Here is a 22,342-nt window from a genome sequence, read left to right on the forward strand (position 1 = left end):
TTAAAAAACAATCTGAATTCTTTGAAGTAGAAGTTGATTAGCTGACATTTGAAGACCTGCTGGAGTTACTATGAAGTAGAAACTGAGAAGTGGGAATCAGGTGTGCCATGTCTCTTACTCTATTCTAAAATCTGCTTTTTTTTTTTGCTAAGTACTTCAAGTATTCAAAGGCTAAATTCAGAGTCTGAGCATATATAGTTCTCTTTACTACTTGTTTATTCCAAATTACTGCACAACACTGTGGAAATTGATTGCTCATTGTACTTCAAAAATGCCACCAAAAAAAATAATGAAGAGCCTCTTAAAAGGTTCATCCATTGATGAACTTTGAAGTAGTCAAACTTTTACTGCTGTGGATAATTAAAATGCCTCTTTTCACAAGAGGTATCACCTGTCCACCAGCAGTGCTTCAATAGAATAATTGAAACTAATTAACAATCACAGTCATATGCAGCACTTCTGCACTGTGTATATCAATGTGTTCTGCCAAAGACATTCCTATTTCATAGAGGGAGAGATGTGTCACACAGGTATGACTTGCTTGAAACGAGTTTTCATAATGATTAAAAGTGACTTTCTTTCTTGTAAACTATCCCAGGTTAATTTTAACTCATTCATCTCTTCTAAATACTGTTAAGGCACAATTACTCTGAAAGTATCTATAGAATAAAAAGCCAAGAGAGGGATATTACCCAGTTGAAGACATTCTACATGCAGTACAATCAATAGGGATTGAGGATTGAAAGGCACTGCAGTAGCTTTGAAACCTCGTAACCTCAATTCATTTTTAGGATCTCTCCTCCTTGGGAAGATCATGGAATTAGAAAAAAGGCTGGGAACAGGATGAAGCAAAAGGAGGGAAACGGGACACTGAAAGTGATTCAATGAGAAATAGTCACAGCTGATTTCTTTTAAATCTTTATTTCAGTCATCTAAAACTAGACACTGCTATAAAATAAGTTAATAATGAACTTTCTTCCAGCAGCTGCTGAAAATCCTACTACAATGATGCCTTTAACTTCATCAGGTCAGTGTCTTTCACATAACAGGCACTAATTTTTGGTTCCAATACAAGATGAAGGAAAGTAAGACCTCCTCTTCAGCTCACACAGCTTAGTAAAGCTGCCCTGAATGTAGCTGGGGCTTGACTGCCAGGGTCCATTCAGTGATAATTAGCTGCTTTCACCATTTCTGACTAGTTGAGAAAGCAGTGAGTGATCTGAAGTCTGTACAAAATCTGTAGAAGCTTAATAAGGGTATCAAACCAAAAGCTGAGCTGCAAGCTGAAGTTCTTGCCAATTTAGGGAGGTAGATCAGGCTAGGGAGTCCTGCTCTCATGTTGTGGTTGTTGATTTACTAAGCAATGTTGACAGACAGATTTTCCTTCCACTATCCCTGGAAGTTTTACGATAATAGGACATGAAGCAGACAAAACTCCTTGGTCTCACAAACCTGCCAAAAGATAAACAAAACAATTAGTGCTTTATAGCACTCGGTGCAGGTAGTCATGCACAAACTGCACGCAAATTATCACATACAAACTCTCCAGGGCAGGGTAATCAGACCAGAAGCTAAAAAAATGCCCCGATAAATATAGGAGACAAGTATTTATTGATATTCTAATTACAACCATAGTAATGAAAGAGTTATATTATTAGTCTGGGTACAGGCCTACTAATGTGTATAGTCCAAAGTGTGCAAGTGCTGTAGTCTATTCCCAAAGACACAGATTAGACTGCTAGCATTCAGGTTTTTTCCTCCTATCTGTCCCTTCCTCTGGTATGCTATCTTAATGCTCCCCTGGTCCGAAGTTCAGTGTTGCTGATCTCCCTCAAGCAAAAACTTGAAACTTGAGGGAGGTTCCTAAAGAAGGGGGAAGGGAGTTGGGAATTGTCAGCACCTGAGGCTGGAGTGGCAATCATATTCCTGGTGTGAATTTCTTCTCCCTTGGCCTTGGGTCTGCTTGAGGTCATTTTGGTATTTTTGTTAATATTTTCTACTTCCTCGTTCTTTCTCTTTCAGTCCAAATGTCACGATATACCCATATACTTTGCCAGGTACATTTACACCTGCTGGATGCAGGGTTATGGCTCTGCTGACCCTAAAAACATCCTTTGCCATCTCAACTTGTTACTTTAGTGAGATTCTCTAGCAGTTGTGCTTATATCACTGCTGCTTCTGTCACTGTCCTATGTTGTCCTTTGGGGATTTTTCTGTCAAGAAGTGCATGCCCTTTTGAGAATGTCTGTAGTAACCACAAATTTTCAATAGTCTTCGAGATGTAGCTCCCTGATAACTGTTTTCTTAGAACTGTTTGCTCCTGCATGCATCTAGTTTTAGGTCTTGGAATGTTTAATTCCTTCTAAATTTGTTATCCTGTAGAAAAGTATATATATATGTGTGTGTGTGTGCGTGTATAACTCTTTGAAAACCTGTGATGGTATGAATTAAGCTTTTTTCTCTGCTGTGAGAACAGTCCATATATTCCTTGCTCTTCAGTCTCTCTGTGTCCCTAAATTTGCTGACACAGAATGTACCATAACCAGAATCTAGTTTAGCCTAATAGTATTTGCTAAATAAACATGTTTTGATCAAAAATTGATGGGAAATCCTCCTGCAAGTTTGCACTAAGTCTGGGAAAGCAGGCATATCTAACAAAAGTAAGTTGGTGATGGCCAGTGGTCAGCAACTTCTGCCCAGAAAACTGAGGGGTGACAAACTACAGAGAAAGTCTTCCTGGATTTCCCACTTTATTCCTATAAACTGAGGTACAGGATCCAGTACCTGCAGTGACATGGGGATTGTTTTCACATGAAGATGTAATCATCCTGCTCACATATTTGAGTCCTAATTTGGAAAGTAAAAATAGTAAACAGGGGTGCTAAAGCAAATTCAGAGAGGAAAAGAAAAAAGACTGTTTGAGAGCTGGAAACGCCAGGTGCATCCTCAATGAAGTGGAACTTCTGTTGGAGCAATCACAAATACGCATTCCATTTTTCCAGAATGTTTTGCAGTCTACAGTCACTAATACAAGTATGCTTATGTACCTAGGCATTTGTCCTTGTGTAAATATGTGCACGCACAGGTGTATATATATATACACCTGTATGTAAATAGACAAATACTAGATAGGTTTGAGACTCCTAACTGATTTGTAGAGCAATGTTATTTGTCAGAAAATGTACATTTACCTTTTAGTACAGTGCTGAAGTTGTCGTAACTTCTCTTGTTTCAACAGATCCCACGAGTTTAATTACAAGTCCCCTGACACCAACTTCAGGTCAGAACTTTTACAGGGGAAGACATGAAAACATTGCTCCTATTTTAGTGGAGGGAATGTGGAAGGAGGAAATAAACCTTTTGAAGTTATTGGAAGACTTGGCTTTCATATAGCTTTTTCTTATGCTTATTATGACACTTGAGCTTCTCAAGCTGGCACTACCATATAATCACCTGGAGTGTGGGGAGTAAATAATGCAGATATAAAAGCAGATTAACTGCTGCTTAATTCTGCCCAAGCAACAACAGAGGTGCTCCCAGAAAGCAAGAAGTAGAGTTCTAACACTGGGTTGTGTTTGTCCAGGTTCAGGACTACTCACCACAAGCAAGTCCTCAACAGCAGTGGGTGAGTAATGTGTGTGTGGAGGAGCGGGGAGGTTACGTAGAACAATCTCAGATCGCAAAATTTCACTGCTCATGGACAGCCTCTCTTCACGGCATTCAATCCTTGTATTCCGTTCCTGAAAAGTCAGGATATGCAGGTTTACCTTAGACCAAGGAGACCTCGTCAAAGTGAAGGAACTTCTAAGACTGTGCATGCTACAAAAATGCTGCATGTGTTATGCGTGTTGATGCACACGTTGACACTAATGCTAGCTGCTCTTTTTTTATATAAATTATTTCTTTACTTTTATGAGGAAAATAAAATAAGCAAACTGATAGCAAAGTATGACTTCCAATGGACAGAAAGCTGAAGATGTTTGAATTTTTGAAAACATTCCCCAGCTTTCTTACATGGTGAAATATATATGATATCTACAAGCAATCTAATGTGTTCAGGTATTATGTGTTTGCTGCCCTTATTTAGTTGAATATAGCTCTTACAGCACAATTTAGGCTAATCTGCCGTTTAAAAGAGAAGTCAGAATGTTTTAGTAGGAAAAGCTGATTTCTTTCAATCCAGGAGGTGGCAGTGCTGTTTAGTTTTCCGAGTTAAATAAACAGAATTGATCATTTTGTATGTAAACCATGATTTCTTGCCTGATGGGCTTGTGCAAAATCTCTTCCTGGGTTATTGGTTGGAATTTTTGCTCGGGGTATAGAATGCACAGTTTTGTCTCTGCTCATCTGTGGAAGTTCTTTCACTTGTCCTGTGTCACGTCCTACACTTGACTGGAGTATATTTGGTTCATTTTATTTTCCAGTTGGATGCAGAATGGCAAATCTTTTGGCTTTGTTAACATTTGCATTGCCAGCTCTGAGAGTATTTTGGAAAGCACTTTGAAATGCTACTACACATCCATACCAATGTCAGTTTGAGACACACAATAGAACATCATACTTTATCTGATTTCAGAAATAACTCTATTTTTTTTTTAAAAAAGGAATTTTACAGATTACTACTTTTTCCTTCTTGCATCAGAAATGTTGACCTTTTCCTGTAAGGGTTCATTGAAGTACAGACAAGAAACTGTGTGAATAGTTCTAGAGAATTTAATGCAAATTTAAGAATTTTGAAATTAGTAGTTCTCCAAAGATTATTTTAGCTGCATGTTTCTGTTCACTTTGATAGGACCTACTTGAATTCTGCAGATGTCTCAGACCAAAACCCTCTAAAGACTAAAAGAGTTTGTTTGCAGTAGAGGAATATTTATGCTCTAGCAAAAGACTAGTAAGCTCTTAAATTATGCATTTAATTTGTAAATCTGGAAAGAATATAGTTTCTGATAATTCTGGTATTTCAGAATCTAGTCTTAAAGGTTCTTTTATTAACATATCCTGGTTAAAAAGTCAGTTTCCTTATCATGGTGAGGTGCCAACAGTGTGATGTGTTAAAGTGGAAGAAATAAATTAAATTGTATTTACCTAAACCCAGAGATTTTTTCACTGTTATTTAAACCAAAATACAGTTTTCTCACATTATTTGAACATAAGAAATCAGAAAATGTCACTTATTACCTTGCATAAAGTAGTTTATTTGTGTAAAGGAAATAAAAAAGAATTCACAGCCTTACTTCAAGTTTAGTTTCAAAAAAAAATTCACTTCTGAGAACTTTTTCCATTCTTTGCCAAATTTATCTTTTTAATATGTGATATTTCATTCCATGCTTCTAAAAATGCAGTTTTGTAAGACACAATATAGTGGTTTACTTGATTTGTGGTAAAGAAACCAGAGGTAAGTCAATTTTCCTTTGTAGTGAGACTGCATTACTGTTGTGCTGTTATTGCTCTCATCTTTATTATTCCAGCTGAGTGTTTGCCACCTGCTGAACTCTGTGCTGATGGTGTAACCTGCATTAGCGAAGATTTCTTTTGTGATGGAGTCTTGAATTGCCCAGATGGTTCAGATGAATCTGAAAAAAGATGTGGTAAGAATGTAAACTCCTGTCAATCAATCTTTTTAAACATGCTTAACACTGTCAGTAGTTTGTAAATAGTTTATGGGCAATAAACTGCACAGTGAAGTCCAAATCCATTCTACTAAAAATAATAATGAGTGATTTTTTTTACAATCTTTATCTTGCAAGAGGAAACAACCCTCTATGAAATTCTCACTAATGAAGAATATACTTAATAAATAATGAAATATTAGAGTCTTTCTGTTTTAATATGAAGTTATAGAATTTGTTGCTTACGATAGAAATATTAATAGCATAAATATTATGTAAATTACAAAATAATGTAGAAATTTAATTGGAAGATTTGCATCAGCGATATCAAATAACGTTCAAACCAGATGACCTCCACAGGTCTCTTTCAACCTCAGCTCGTCTGTGATTCTATGAAACTACAGACTTAAAGCCAACTGTAGTTTAAGATAGAGTTTTTATCCTGCAGTGCCAGTCAGTTTGTTTGCCTTTGTCTTTTCTTCAAGTACTGTGTCCATTTCTGGGCCCCTCACTACAAGAAGGACATTGAGGGGCTGCAGGGGGTCCAGAGAAGTGCAACACAATCAGAGAACAAGCCATGTGAGGAACTGGGTGGCCTCAGCATTGAGAAAAGGAGGCTCAGGGGGCAATTTCTCACTGTACAACTCCCTGACAGGATGCTGGAGTCAGGTGCACCTAAGGGCTCTTCTCCCAGGCAACCAGTGACAGGACAAGAGGAAATGGCCTCAGGCTGTGCCAGGGGACATTCAGGCTGGATATCAGGAAGAATTTCTTCACAGAAATTCTTGTCCAGTATTGGAATGGGCTGCCCAGGGAGGTGATGGAGTCACCATCCTTGGAGATGTTTAAGAAATGACTGAACATGGTCTGGTTGACAGGGTGGTGATCCAGCAAAAGCTGAATTCAATGATGCTGGAGATCTTTACTAACCAAAGAGATTTTACTCTCTGACTTCATCTGACTCCCTGGTTTCCTTTTTTGTACCAAGGGGTTTCACTACAGTGCTCCTTACCAAACTGCTCTGCAATTTTGCTGAGGAGACGTGGGTTAATGCTGCCTGCATTGCCCTCCGCAGCCTCAGCTCTCAGTTAAAAGTCTGTCAGATTGTCTCGCAGAGAACATTGCAAATGTTTTAGGAGAAATGGGAGCAATTAACTTCCTGAGTGTTTTGTTTGCTTGTTTGTTGTTGTTTTTGTTTTCTTTTTTAATATAGCATTTGGTGCTAGAAATCTGGAAAGCTTCTTTCCATTCTGCTGTGAGAAGTGGAAGACAGTGAGGGCAATCTGCTTCGAGCTTTCAGAAACATGTGAAATGCTGGGGTCTAAAAACAAGCAAGTAAAAGACCAGTTATGTTTTTAAAGAACCTGAAAGCTTAACCCTGAAGGTTTGTGAAGGGCTGAACCTCTCTGTCATGTGTAATTTTCTTCAGAAAAAAAAAAAAAAAAAAAGAATTGCAGATTCTCTGCCTATTACCTACATTTTCTTCTGACTGCAGTCAGCTCAGAAGAGAGACTTGGCTGAACATTTTGGGGAAAATATCCATCAAAATACTTTAGTAGTATATCCACTGAAACACATCAAAATGTCTACTTATCATAATAGCTGCATCTATCTAGATAATAATAATTATTGGCTCTGAGTTGGTCCTTCTACAGTTGAGGAAATCATAAGGTCCTAAGGTTCAGCTAGAACTTAGTTTCATGGAAAGCATTAGGCAACATAACCTCAAGAAGTTAGTCATTCATTTCTGCCATCATACTTTTTTTTTTTTTTTTAGTGATCTTATTGGGTGTATTTGTTTTGACTTTTTTTTATTTATTTTAGGTATTACTAAACAAGAAAAATGTAGGCCCTTATATTCATAAAGTAATATTATATAACTCATAAAATTAATGCTTTCTACATACCATCATAGAATCACAGAATGGCCTTGGAAGAGACCTTAAAGACCATCTCATTCCAACCTGGAAGGTGCAGGGACACCTTCCACTAGACCGAGTTGATTAACCTGGACTTGACCACTTGCAGGGGTGGGACGTCCATGTAGCCTCTGAGCAACCTGTTCCAGAAGTTTTTCCTAATATCTGATGTAAACCTATTCTCTGTCAGTTTGAATCCATTTCCCCTTGTCCTGTCGCTTCAGGCCCTTGTAAATAGACTCTCTCCATCTCTCTTGTATGGTCCCTTCCGGGAAAAGACACAATTATGTCACCCCAAAGCCTTCTTTTCTCCAAGTTCAATAGTCCCAATTCTCTCAGCCTTTCCTCATAGCAGAAGAGCTCCATCCCTCTGATCAACCTGGTGGCCTCCTTTGGGCTCACTCCAGCAGATCAATCTCCCGACTAGGTCTGAATTTACAAGTTTCATCCACATTTTATTGAAGATATTACATTCATACCTGTTATATATGACAGAATTTAATTGATGTTATATATTAGTAGATACAAAAATGAGCTCAAATCCTTGAAGTCAAAGCTGTGTAGGCATGGCTTTTGGATGTGATTTGCACAGCTCCCCAAGTCTCTACCAAATATAATTTCTGAATATTTCCCCCTTTGTAACCGAGGATGTTCTTCTTAGTTTCAGCACAACTGGGCTGAAAATTCCAGGATTATGCATACTTGATAAATGTAGTAAATAAAGTAAATCATTACAAATAATAAGAGTTAATAGATGTATAAAATAAATATTAGTATTAATAAAAATAGTGTCATAGGGAAAACAGCTGTAGTTACAGTCCAGAGAGCTGGATGATTTGCCCCTGTTCATCTTCACTGGTGCCTGGTATTTCCAAGCAATTTGGTCAGTTATCACTAGTGCAGCAGTTTTGGCTTGTAACCTTATAGAAGAACAGCTCTGGCTGGAGGGCAAATTGTTGATTCATGTTGCTTATATTACATTTTCAGTCTTTTCTATCCTAAGCCTCAGAGCTTCTCTAATTTTATGTATTAAAGTTTCTTAGCAGATTTTATAAAACCTGTGGAATGAGGGGTAAGAAGTTGGATGCACCTTTGGGATACCTGCCAATTTTTCCACCTCTTTAATGTTTCACTGTTGTCCCATTCCTAGAGAAACTTAATATGGTCATATGAAAGCTAAAATTGTTTATATTTTCTGAAGTTCTTCATAACTTCTGATGAGAATTTATGACCAATTCCTAATTCATGCTATAAGTGCTCCTACATACAAAAAAAGAGTTACTGTCCTCTAAAAAACTTGGTTTGTTTTTCATCTTGATTGTTATTCCTTCTAGTATTTCTGATTTCGTAATGGTTTACAACTACAGTGGTTTAAAACTATATGATTAAAAGTGAATTTTAGTCATCTCTTTCCTGCATTAGAGAGACTGCAGTAAAATCTCAGATTCTCAGAAGGGAGGCAGGCAACAGAATACCTTTTTTGTTTGTTTGTTTTATTGATTAAAATTATATTGGAATGTTTCTTTCTGGCTCTGCAATGCAGTGCAGTAACAAAAGGCTTCACAAAAGCACAGCTAGCAATTTCAGTGAAAGGGTCTCTCGAGAGATGTGAAGTCTGAACAGCAGCTACTAATAATGACTGGCATTGCTGTAAAGCAGCCATGTAGCACTTAGGGGTACAGAAAAGGGAAACTGGAGGCTGATCCCAGGAGGGATTTCTCCAGACTCTTTGCAGTTATTATATGTCTAGACAATCATTTTGTGATTACTCACCTTACAGCATCACTACAGCACTGAGAGAGATCAATCAGAAAGTAATGAACTGGCCTTTGGCAGAGAAAGGTCCTGTCAGGTGAAATACGTGGGCTTGATTTGACCAGTTTGGGGAGCTTCTCCCTCTAATTCAAGGCTAACAGGATGAAGCCCTCATAATGTCCCATGTATGGAACATTAGTAAATAGAAGTGGACAGCAATATGCATATTGAGTGGTTCCTACAAAAGATATCTCCTGTCTCGTTAGGAGACTAACTACAGCTTTTCTTTGGGACCCAGGGAGAGGCAAAAATGTAATGACTTCCATGCCCCTGCCCATCTTTGACCGCTTTCTCCCTGCAAGGAGGAATCACCACGAGGTTCCCTAGGGAAACAGGACCAGTCTCTTCTCTCTTCCTGCTCATTCCTGACACACGAAGCACTGACTATTACTAGTCAGTGGATGACCTACCTAAGGACCTTTTTCAGAGTCTTGCTGTCTTGTTTGAATTTACTCACTGTCTCTTAAGAGATAAGGAACAAATAAAAGAGAATAAGAAGACAAGAACAATCATAATAATAGGGGGCTGGAGAATCCTTCTTATGAGGAAAGGCTGAGGGAGCTGGGGCTGTTCAGCCTTGAGAAGAGGAGACTGAGAGGGACCTCATCAGTGTCTGTCCGTGCCTGCAGGGAGGGGTCAGAGCATGGACCAGGCTCTGCTCGGTGGTGCCCAGCAATGGGACAAGAGGCAAGGGGCAGGAACTGATGCACAGAAGTTTCACCTGAACATGAGGAAGAACTTCTTCACTGTGCAGTGACCACACACTGGAACAGATCACCCAGGGAGGCTGTGGAGTCTCCCTCACTGGAGGTGTTCCAGAACCATCTGGATGCAATCCTGTGCTGTGTGCTCTGGGATGACCCTGCTTGAACAGGGAAGTTGGACCCACTGTGGTCCCTTCCAACCTGACCCATTCTGTGATTCTAAGAGAAATGAATGAGCAAACACTTGTCATTGATTTTATTATATCAGTATGCTTATCTTTTTTTATTATTGTCTATACTATAAGATTCCTTTTAGATCAGCTAGCATAGAATAATAACTATAATTCACAGACTTTTCCCTCTATGTATTTAAAATGTTATGTTCTGTTTTCCTCTCAAAATTGAAAAAGACAATGTGTTTCTATTTCAGCTCATGCATTAGGCAGGTTGGCAAAGTTCATTCTGCACAGTCTTTATTTACGGTACACAGCTGCCTGAAACAAAGCTTGATTTTTATTTTGTGTTTGCTACAGTGATAGGCAGAAAGAATTTTACACTAATGAAATAAACACACAAGGAGTCCTTGTGGACACACAATTTATTCTCATATATATAATTTCCCAGAGGAGGACTATGCTCAATAAAATTCCCATTTTATTTTCAATATTATTGGTTATTCATCATTTGGACCATCATTATAGGTATGATTTAATTTCTAAAATTATTTTGAAACTCTTTATAATTTCTGATCATCTGCCTCAAATTGATGAACTTGTCCTTACCTCTCCAGATAATCATGTGTGGTATTGATTTTATCCTTATGTGAAAGCTCTATGATACTTTCGAACAACTGAAGAGAAAACATCATTAGACAGATTCCAAACATAATGTTCAGGAGATGCAGCAAAACCTTCAGCACTTTTTCGGTGTCTGCTGAGACAAAAAGCTCTACATGAATTATCATTTCCAGTCTTATTGAGGCTTAAAAATACTTTTTTTTTTTTTCTTTCTTTCTTTTTTTCCTTAAGTGAAGAACTTTCTTAGAATGGAATATTAACACCAAGGAAACAAAAACAATAAATGCCTTTTGAAAAAATAGATTATGATAAATGACATTTACCTCAGCCAAATGAATACAATAGCTGGCAGGAAACTTGGGAAAACCACTTATCTCTTTGAGTACACAGTAATATATGAGGCGAGGAACTAGGAAGCTCATAAAAGTAGAGATAACAATAGTCAACAGTATCCCCTTTTGCTTTTATTCATGTGATATCAAATTGTCTCTGGTAGTACAAACACGGTTTTCTGATTTGAAGTGGTTGTAGATAAGAACTGGTAAGGCAATATCCTGTTTCCTTATAAAAGTATAGAGTATAAAATGTAAGAAAGATATATAAATAGTATAAAATGAAGGAAAGAATTGGATCAGCTTAATCCAGTTTCTTGTTTTGAATTATTTGGATTGGTTTAGACTAGTTTGGATTAGTTGGATTGTGTCTACATTAAAAGTTAATTTTCTGTATTGTTTTTCTTCTCATTTAGTACTTTGTGGTCAGACAGTGATGAGAATTAGAAATGGGAATAAGTTGATAGTGTATTTTACTTTGTCTTCCTATTGTTGCTTACAAAGTAGTTCCAAGGTAATCCGTGTAAACCAATATCCAGGGTCATCCACATTTTGTCTCTGATTCTGTTTTTCAAATGTCATTCTGACAAGTGTTCTTCATTATATCTTTACAGCTGCCATTTGTGATGGAAAGTTCATGTTGACTGGTTCCTCTGGGTTTTTTCACTCTATGAATTATCCAAACCCATATAAAGAAAACATTGTTTGCCAATGGATAATAGTGTAAGCCACTTTCCAATAATTTTGTACCTAACATGTTATGATTATGAGGTGATCTTATTTCCTGCACAATAGACTTATGCCATTTGCTTTTTTAATACCCTAGCACAGAAAATATGTCATACTGTTTTCTCCTTCATCTTTATATAACTTTTCTTTAGAAATCTTCAGGCGTAAGCTCCATAACTATATCGATATTTTTTCCACTTACAAAATTTCTTAGGTACGATTTTGAGGAATCTTGTGCTTTATATAGATCCAGAGAAACATAAGTATAAATTTAAAATAAATCACATAACTCAAAATAATTGCAAGATTTTTTTTTTTTTTCAAAGGATTATATTAAATAGTAGTCTTCAAGTAATGACTTCATATGATGGAACTGTTACTTAAGAGAAAGAATTTTCAAGAATTTCCTTGTCATTTTGGTGTAAAGGTTTCATCTGTGAGTTAAGAGTACCTGCATACCTATGTAATTTAGGAATATGTTTTAGAATTGCATTGGTAGTATTTTGTAAAATAGCACCAAATGCCTTAGGCACAAGAAGCGGATTTTTTTTTTTTTTTTTTTTTAAATTAAGGATATATACCTTCAGACAGGGACAACTGTTTGATTTTGACTCTCTAGGTCTAGTTCTTAGGCCAGGAAGAAAAAATATAGCCACATTATATGATAAATCACATCCAAAAGTACATATCTAAAGAAATTAGATGATCACGTTAGACAGTCCTAAAAATCCCTCCTATGGCTTCCAATTCAGAAGTTACAGCTTTGAAAGGCAGTAATTCTTATTGTGGTTTTGTAATAATAGCTGTTCTTTGATTCTGAGAAGTATTAATTTGGCAGAAGATTTCAAAGGAGATTAAGAAATTGCCTTTAAAACTGGAAAAAGTTTGGGCTTCTCATTCCAAAGGCTCCTTTGAAAGTGATGGGCTTTGATTTTGTTCAAAACTTTCATCTTCACCTTGAAATCCTGGTTTTCCTTCTGTTTAGTACATTTTTCTTTCTCACCTTCAGTGGTCCTGTTAACCAGCAATTACTGGCAACACCTGGCTTTAAAATACAGGTGTGTCCCAGGAAAAGAACGAGATACTTTCCCTTCAGAATATGCCGGCTTTGTTCCTCATTTCATGGCAGTGCAGAATTTGAGCACAGTAAATAAACATGGCCCAAGTACCCTCCCTCCTCCTAAACTGTTAATGTTACTCCAACTACTGCTATAGCTGCAAGAAGCATTGTATTAGGTAGATATCTATACCAGGTATGTAGCTAATAAAAACTTCTTTTTGGAAAGAATCATGAGCAATTGCAAATAATATGGTAGAGGTTCTGCAGATATGTGTAATTATAGATTGAAAAATGACAAAAACAACCATCTGAACTTATTTTCCACTTACCTGCTTTAACAAAATCTGGCAACACTGAGAGTAAAGGCCTAAAAAGTTCAAAGTGGCACTCAAATTTTGTCTTTCTTTCAAACAGAGTTGTTTCAATGAGGGAACCTTTGGGTTTTCCATTTTTTATTATCCTTATAAATTGTGTTAAAAAGCAACCTATAATACATATGACATTGGATTTTTCTTGTGCTTGCCTTTGTCTAGAAATATTTCCCCATTACCTTTAGGAAGAGCTTTTACATTTTCATGCCATTTAACTCCAAATGAAGACCCAATCTCCTCTCCTTCTAAAACAGCAATATGCTTAATATTTCCCTGAAAGTTTAGCTTCTTGAACCTTTCAACTATAAGTTTTATTCTTTTCTAACCAAGACTATTTCTTCCCTCTGGAGAAATATAAAATAACAACAACAAACAAAAAGTTTAAAAGGCAAAATATCTAAGTATTTACTTCACACTTTTCTACTTATCATCACTGATAAGCACCAGCAGATCGTTGTTGAAAGCTGATTTTTGTTGAGTCTCTCTATTCCAAAAAAAAGCCCCACATGGTGGTAGCTAAGCTGATAGTGGTAGTAGTGTTTTTGATTTTGGACTACCATATGTGTCTAGTGGAAAGGAAATGGGAGAACAAAATAAATATAGATTACTCAGAGAGCATAACTGTAGCAAAATAAGGCAAATAGTTTTTACACTTTCCTTCAAGTGATTTCTGTCATTAAATTTTGTGTGTGATGGTTCGGATTTATAACCATTTCCCAAAGAGTGTGTTTGAGATCGTCAAATCTGCATGCAAATCCTGTTTTTGTCACAAGAAACAGTGTTTTGGACTTTCAGGAGAAAGATTTTGATATTTTGCTGTTCATATTGATATCTTGATACTGTCCCTCTGGCTTTGGGAAGTCTACCTCAGCAGTGAGATATCTAAGAGTAACATGTATGAAAAAGTGATTGCAATTCAATGAGATGCAGAGGACAACAAAACCCAGCCAAAATCATCCAAAAAACTGCTTCTAGAAATGATTATCACAGTCTAGAATTCAGAACAATCAGTTTCTAGAACATACTTAACTCCAGTGCATAAGGGTGTGCACTCACTGTTAGTAATATTTATTGTCTTTGGCAATTTTACAAGCTAAAAGTTAGACAAATGGACCATCTTGATTAATAATCTTGATTAATATAATTTCATGTTGCTTCTGAACTTATTATTCAAGCACTCAGTGACTTCAATGACTTTACTGAAGTCAAAGAATAGATTTTCAGTTTTGAGTTTATGTTTTCTCTTGTTGCCTTAGAGTGCCTCAAGGGTTGTCCATTAAACTGAACTTCACTTCTTTTGAAACACAACCATATGCAGACATACTGAATATTTTTGAAGGATTAGGACAAAACAAGGTTTTAAGAGGTAAGTTTATTTTTCAGCTAATCATATTTTTCCATTAATAAAATCTAAGTCGCAAAATAAGCATTTTGAGATATCAAAAGCTCCACATGTATGTTTAAGAGGAAGACTGGATCTGCATAAATCTACCCTGTTATACAATTAATCTCAATATACCTCTCCACCCTTCAATTTCACCACATAAAATCCTTATACATTATGAAATATCTACTTGTTTTTCAAGACCTTATTTGAAAGATCTTGACAACTTCATCAGCCTCATGGTCTTGTGGAGTCCATGTTTCATTGGAAATGTGTTGTCAAAAGTTCCTGTAATATCATACACAGTAACATAAAATGAAAGCATCTAAACTGAACTGGTGGGAGAAGTGCTACAAAACTTCCTGAAAATCTTTACAAGTATGGCATTGCTTTCCTCAGGTCTTGAGTTACTGATGATACCTTATCTCTGTCTCTATATTCTGTTCTGAAAACTGGGATTGTACTCATTTTTCACAAGACTCGGTCTATTCAGCTGCATTCCATCAGAGGTGGAAAACATTCTAAATATAGACTATAGGAAATAATTTAAAAAAAAAAAAAAAAAAAACTATGCTTGTTTTTGGAAATAGGTAGAGACTGGGGATGAGAAGTGGTAAAAGACTAGCTGACGCCCATTTTGGTGGAATGGAGAGATGGAATATGTAGAATATTTATATGTCAGCCAAACAGCTAAATGCTTCAAGGGTTTGAAGCTATTGTAGCAGAATCACAGTACAACAGGGAAACCCTTTCTTAAGACTGAATAAACTAATCAACTGTATTTTTGTGACAACACTAGAAATTTTAGTGTGCATGTGATGATTTTCTCTCTGACTGTATGTTTTTTAATTTTTTTTTCAGCTTCTCTGTCAGGGACCAATCTTGAAACAATTTACATTTTTTCTCATGAGGCTACAGCACAATTCATGTCTGATTATTCAGAGAATTATAATGGTTTTAATGCAATGTACACTGCATTTAATGCAAGTGAACTAAACAGTAAGTGTTCTCTGTGTGTGTGTGTGTTCATTTTTTGGGTTTTTTTTTAATCCCAAAATTTTGGTGAATCTACATTTTCAGTCTGAGAAAAGTTAGGTGGAAAGGGAAGCAGCATTTTCTGATCTTAGTCCAATAACTAGATCCACTTTGAAAAATTCTATATTATTTTAAAGATCAAATATGGTTTTTTTGGTAAGGCCTTTCACAGGTTTATAGACCTGTATCTAGCAGCAGGGTGATGTGGGACAAAACTCATCCGTGTAAATAAAACTGTGTCCACACATCCATCAGATACCTTTCAGCCAGTTTGGTCACTATGAAATCATTGACCACAATATCTTCATTTAAAAGAAAAAACAAAAAACAAAAAAAACAGAGTAACATTTAGAAATAACATTCAGGAAAGTACCTGCTTCAGTAAACAGGCCTTAGGAAGTCTGGATGAGGTAAATCTACAGGGACAAAAAAATGCAGCAATATGACTCATGCTTTGGTAATTGGGTAAGTGAAGGCTTCTTTCGCTCTAAGTTTGGAGCAGGAGGTGAACAGGGAATGTGGCTGGGACAGGGTATGCTGCAGGAAGCATCCAGAGGGCCAGCAAGTTCTTCTCATGTGGAAGCCCTGCCTGACCTGTATTTCAAGGCATCATGGACAGACACTGAAATCTAATGAGAACAAAAGTGATGAGGATGCTGCAGCAAAGCCATGGGACCAAAGAAGGAGCAAATGAAAAGAAAGAAAGGGACAGCCCAGGGGCACAGAGCGCAGCACTCTGCTCTAATCGTGAGCCCTTTCTGCTGAGGCAATCCAGGCCTTGGCAAAGAAAAGGGGAAAAAGAAGGATCAGAAATGAAGATTGGTAAATGAGTGCAAGAGTATGTAGGGCTACCCTTCAAAAATAGTCTTTTATTAACAAGCAGTAACAACACATTTATTTGAGTAATTTTTTTACATTGCATAAAGAGAAAATCAAGTCACTGTCGGCTGGTTTACAAACACATTTAAAAATATACATTGTTCATCATTCCGTCCTGTGTAATTCTGAGAAAATATCTCTCTGTCATATTTTATTTACTAGAAGTTCTTATTCACAGATCATGAGAAAATCAATTGCACTTTTGAAGATGGCTTTTGTTTCTGGATACAAGATTTAGATGATGATTCAGACTGGGACAGAGTTCAGGGTCCTACTTTTCCCTCCATGAGTGGTCCTGAATTTGATCACACATTTGGCAACTTGTCAGGTAAGATGAAAAATGTGGCTTGAAGATTAAAGGAAAAACTTGATTTAGCTTATTGAACTGCATTTTGGATTCTTCATAGTGGTATTACTAGGATATCTTATTATTCTGCCATAAAAATGTCAGGGCTACCAGACAAAATGTTTTACGCTAGTGATTGCCAACTTTTGGAAATATCCAAAAACTAAAAGAGAGAGAGAAAGAGAGAGAGAAAGAGAGAAAGAAAGAGAGAAAGAGAGAAAGAAAGAGAGAAAGAGAGAGAGAGAGAAAGAGAGAAAGAAAGAAAGAGAGAGAGAGAGAAAGAAAGAGAGAGAGAAAGAAAGAAAGAAAGAAAGGAAGGAAGAAAGAAAGGAAGAAAGAAAGGAAGGAAGAAAGAAAGAAAGAAAGAAAGGAAGGAAGGAAGGAAGGAAGCAAGGAAGGAGTATAACTATTTAAGTGTGAGGTACTAAAAATTTCAATGCGATTATTACACTAAAATGCCTCATCTGAGAAAGGAATTTTTATTGATCAAAATGTTACAGGTCAAAATCCTGTATGTTTAACTTGAGGGGAAAAAAAGTATAATTGCATTATTAGGCAAATCACTTCTGTTTCATCCCTCTCTACTGCTGACATTCTCATTGTTGTCACAAAATAATTTGGATTTAAATAAAGTTGACCTGCAGTTTATAGGGGGCATCTGTGTTCCCAGTTGTTGTTGCACAGCAAACATACTGACTGTGCCAAACACAGAAACATTCCAGTAACTTTTACAGTTAAATAATATAATTGAAAGAGTGGTCATATTGAAAGTGGAATTTATTTAAAGAGACAATACTGATAGGAATTAGATTTTGAGTGGATCATGAATCCTTATTCCAGAATTAGACTTCATAAGATTTTTTCTCCTTCAACAATAAAGCCAAACAATCACTTTCTCAGCTGATTTGTCAGTCCAGCTAAAACCAGATAAAATAAAAATTGGATTTTGCAATGGTTATATGTATTCTATGCAAGACTTACATAAAACTTATTCAGTGACAAATAAGTGGAAAATTTGCAAATTATTCTGAAAGAATCCTGGGAAAAGAAAAATAGTATTCTGCACTTTATCAGATAGAAATTATTCAGCCTGTCTGAGTAAATGCACATTTTCTAAACAGTCTTCATAACACTGTTCTGTCTTCCCACTTGGCTCCTAGAATGCAATTCAGATGAAAGAATGTAAAATTTGTTTAATAAAACACTTGACAATGATTTCTCTCCCTTAAAAATATTTATCTATTTTGGGTGCTCTGTTTCCTTGTGCCAAGTCTAAGCTGCCAGATGTAATGTTCCTATGTGTAATGTTACTATTGTGCTGCATATTTAAATTTCTATGACTTGTATTTTGAGTAAATGGCATAATTAATATGAAGCTATTACATTCAGTGAAACTTTTTGTTGTTTTTTTCTGCTCTTGAAAACTAAATACCTTAATACACATTCAAAAATTAAATCTGAATGCTCAGAGAATTGATGAAACAAAGACAACTATTCCTTTGACTATATGAATAACTTTTTTCTTTAAGTTAGACACCATGTATATTTTAGTGCATGTTCTCTAAGTCAGCAGAGGAACTTAAAGGCCTGGTTCAGATTTTCTGATTAATTTTCAGGAATCTTAGCCTCCCACATGAAAAAAACAAGATAATCTGGAAGTACAAATAACAGAATATAATTTATATCATTTAATTAATATAATTATAATTATATTCAGTTGAAAAATCTATTATTATAATATTTGCATATATATGTATTAGATAGATAGAAGAAAATATGAGATTACATCCATGATTTGAATAAGGCAAGATTTTCATTTTAAAGCTGCCTAAATTTGCATTTCTTATGACAAATCCCAGTGCTTTTGTGGCCTGGCCTCATATGACAACAAGAGGTCCAAATTCCCAGCTGCAACAAATTATCTCAGAAAAAGCTACAAACTCAATTTCAAAAATAAAGGGGGAGCTCGTTTGTTTATAATGACTCACCTTGCTATTAAATATTCACTTAGTCATTCTGTCACCCTCTCAACACACAGTTGATATTTCCCATTGTCATGTGGATACAAATTGTGAAAATGTCGGGAAATTCTTCTGCACAATCACAAGTGTATCAAACAGGAAGACATTTTTATAAACCCAGGAGAATTGCTGCCTTCACTGAATATTAGGCAGGATTCCCACTGACTTGAAAAGGACTAGTTTCCCATTGCTTAGCTAGTTCGGAGGAGTATCCAAGAAGATTAAAAGCTCAGTTTAATATATCATTGACTGATGAATATATCTTGGGATAATCACTCACATTTACTCTGTCGGGAATCTTCCAAATAATGCATCACTGTCTGTTCTTGATGTTATTTTAAATGTAAAAACTCTAATTCAATAAGTAAAAAAGTAAAAGGAAAGTTCTCCTGTCCTAGCTAAAGTGTGATCATTATCTTGCAGGATTTTATATTTCAACACCCATCGGACTTGGATTCATAGAAGAGCGAGTCCGGATTCTGAGTTTGCCTTTGGTCCCTTCAGATACATATTGTCTAAGCTTTTGGTATTGTTGCATAATTCCTAAACCTGTATTTTGTTTAAGAATATACCCAAAGAGCTTTCTTTCATATAAAATATTGATCCCACTCAACCAACGTGCCAGCAACAGCAGCCTGGTTCTGTTTGGATTTACAAAATCAGTCTCAGCTCCCAGCCTGAAGTTCAACTAACTCTTTCATAGCTTTGACTTTTGCAGTTAGCTATAATGTATTTTCTTTTTCACCCCATGTTCAATATTCATTTCTATTAAAAAATGGTATAAAGAAACCCTGAAATGTGCTTTGTCATGAAGCTTAACTAGACCTCTACAATTCCAGGTGTAATTTAATACAATTAATATTATTGTCATTGCTTCAAATTAATCCTAATTTCATAAAACATTATAAAATACAAAGACTGACTTTTTTTAAGGAATTTTACTTTGTTCTAATCATACCAAAATGCTTTTCCCCCTCTAGGTATTTCATGTATGGAAATAATGTTTACCGTTTAAGAGTTAGCATAAGTGATGACCGTGGTCAGGAAAAGATAATTTTCGAGAAAGAAGGAAACTATGGAAATAACTGGAATTATGGACAAGTAACTTTAAATGAAATATCTGGTTTTAAGGTTTGTTAAGTTGCTTGGGGTTTTTTTTTCCTTTTTTCTTTATTTTAGCTAAACTGACATCAGAGTTTTCTGTGAAATGAACCCAAAATTCCACTGTGGTACCCTTGAGTATCCGTTAGCTCTGCCACTCGGGCTAGCTCGGTGGCTCGTGGAGGACTGCTCCCAGCGTGTGTTGAGCAGAGCCCCAGCGGCAATGACTTAGGGAACCCTCAACCTGTTGAGGCTCTTTAGTCCCAGGTTGATTCCTGTGAGGACAAGGATGAAGGTGAAGGGAAGACTCTGATTCGAGGATAAGATCCAAAGGGTTTATTGTGGGAATGTCTGAGGGAAATGCAAACTCCAGAGGGTAAGGGATGAGAGAGCATGGAGGGATTCAGGGATCAGAGCCCTGAACACCAGCTGTGCATGGGCTTAAGTGCTGAGAGGGGGTGGAGAGGGGTAGATACAATCGAACAACCAATGGGAGTAACTGGGGAGGAGTTAGGGGAGGAGAACTTTAAATGGGAACCAATAGGATTCTGGGATAGGAGGCGCTGCATTACCAAGCCCAATGGTGCGTCAAGAGAAGATTGATTAATAGAGAACATTCTAGGGAAAAGGAAAATATTTATAGCGAAGGATAGGGAGGATAGGTTGGCTTTGGGTGATGGATAGAGGAGTGGTTTGGACATACAAGGAGAACAGTAGGAAAATACAACTCTGGGAAAAACCAACTCTTATAGAAGCAGTAGGGGAAACTGGATTGAACCAAACTAATGAAATACAACATTCCACAGCTCCAAAAATAATTCTTAGTATCATTTTACAATTCATGCCATCATATAAATATTAGTACGCAGAATATTGGAATACCAATTTGATTTCTTACAGCCCCTTTTCCTACTCTGGAGTTTAAAGTATTAATATTTCAGAAAACAGAAAACCTGATCCTTGTCAAGGAACAATGGATGTTATCATGAGAGCTTTCCATAAAACAAGAGTGTTCAAAGCCTATCAAAATGTGCTGTGGAATATAAAATCTCAATAGTGAGGGTGATGTGAAGCATTTAACCCTGAGAAGATTTAAATTTAAATTGCTTCAGAGTGTGAATCAGTGTTTTCACTAATTATTTACAGATTAAACTACTGAAACTGTGTTGCAGATGGAACTGGTTTTGACACCTCTTGATTAACAACTGACTTATCTGTAAACAAAAGGAGGAGATTTATTCCAGACAGTTATTTCAGCACCTTTCTTCTGAAAACAATTTCTTTTTATAGGTATTTGGGATGGTTTTCCCTGTTACAGTAGTTTTGATTGATTTCTGGCAAGTACTGCCAGAAAGATGCATTTAACATCTGAGGAAATAAATGCATCTGTGCTCTCCCTGCATTCCAGGAAATATCTAACCACATATGATCTCAAGAAGATTGCTATACATAACTGTATTTCACCAGCACTAATTCCTTCTTTGCAGGATTACTTTAAATATGTGGATATTAAAGAACAGTAAAGAACAAATGAGATAAATTTTAATTTTTTGTGCCATTAGTTCAGAAAGAGTTTGGGCTGATGAGCAATGCAGAATTGTTTATAAAACTACATGTATAAAGGTATTGAATATTTTTAAATCATGTTCATTTAAATGAAGAAGCTACTACATTCCTTAGAATGATCCACTCAGTTTGCATAGTGCTGGGTTTTTTTGTGAGGAATTCTGTCTCATTCCCAATGCCTTTCCCTGAGTGTAGCACCAGTGTAGACTACAGTGGAAATAATTCAAGAAATACAGAATGGTACAGCATAGGAAGCTGAAAATGGTTCATTAAATCATAATATTTTTTTTTCCTAAATTCAGGTTATTTTGGATGCCTTTAAAAGGCGTGGTCCCAGTGATATTGCCGTGGATGACATTGGCCTGGCGAAGGGAAAGTGTAATGAAACCAATTATGTGGAGCCAACTCTGAGGCCAACTGTTCCTACCACCCCTTTAGTTCCTAGTAAGTAAACACTAAATCACTGTTGTGTTGTTTCCTATTGCTGTATTTGTGTTTGAGTGGGTCAGAATTTTCAATGTCAGTTTTATAAAAACCTCTTGTCAGCATTGTAAAGTTATCTTCAGGATAACACACTAAGATCGAGTTCCATGCCTCTCCAGACAGGTTGTACAGCTTGATCCAGACCCTCCCAGCTGTAAAGTATTTTAGAGGAAAGCACAGAGGATTAAGCT

At 36.4% G+C, this 22,342-nt stretch overlaps 1 protein-coding gene across 2 annotated transcripts in view; it reads left to right on the top strand.

The window, feature by feature from the left end:
* The first annotated feature begins 477 nt into the window (after positions 1-477).
* TMPRSS15 (transmembrane serine protease 15) overlaps positions 478-22,342 on the top strand; it is a 46,331-nt gene continuing 24,466 nt past the window's right edge. Inside the window, exons 1-12 of one of the 2 annotated variants that reach the window (XM_040055922.1) lie at positions 478-530; positions 983-1,027; positions 3,239-3,280; positions 3,584-3,625; positions 5,469-5,588; positions 11,791-11,899; positions 14,593-14,702; positions 15,582-15,719; positions 16,813-16,962; positions 19,425-19,527; positions 19,982-20,132; positions 21,971-22,112. In XM_040055922.1, the coding sequence (XP_039911856.1) occupies positions 518-530; positions 983-1,027; positions 3,239-3,280; positions 3,584-3,625; positions 5,469-5,588; positions 11,791-11,899; positions 14,593-14,702; positions 15,582-15,719; positions 16,813-16,962; positions 19,425-19,527; positions 19,982-20,132; positions 21,971-22,112 (1,165 nt within the window). In that variant the 5' untranslated portion in view covers positions 478-517. The remainder of the gene's footprint in view (positions 531-982; positions 1,028-3,238; positions 3,281-3,583; positions 3,626-5,468; positions 5,589-11,790; positions 11,900-14,592; positions 14,703-15,581; positions 15,720-16,812; positions 16,963-19,424; positions 19,528-19,981; positions 20,133-21,970; positions 22,113-22,342) is intronic. The other variant, XM_040055923.1, reaches the window with a different exon arrangement.

Source organism: Hirundo rustica, chromosome 2 (assembly GCF_015227805.2).
Source record: "Hirundo rustica isolate bHirRus1 chromosome 2, bHirRus1.pri.v3, whole genome shotgun sequence".
NCBI lineage: Eukaryota > Metazoa > Chordata > Aves > Passeriformes > Hirundinidae > Hirundo > Hirundo rustica.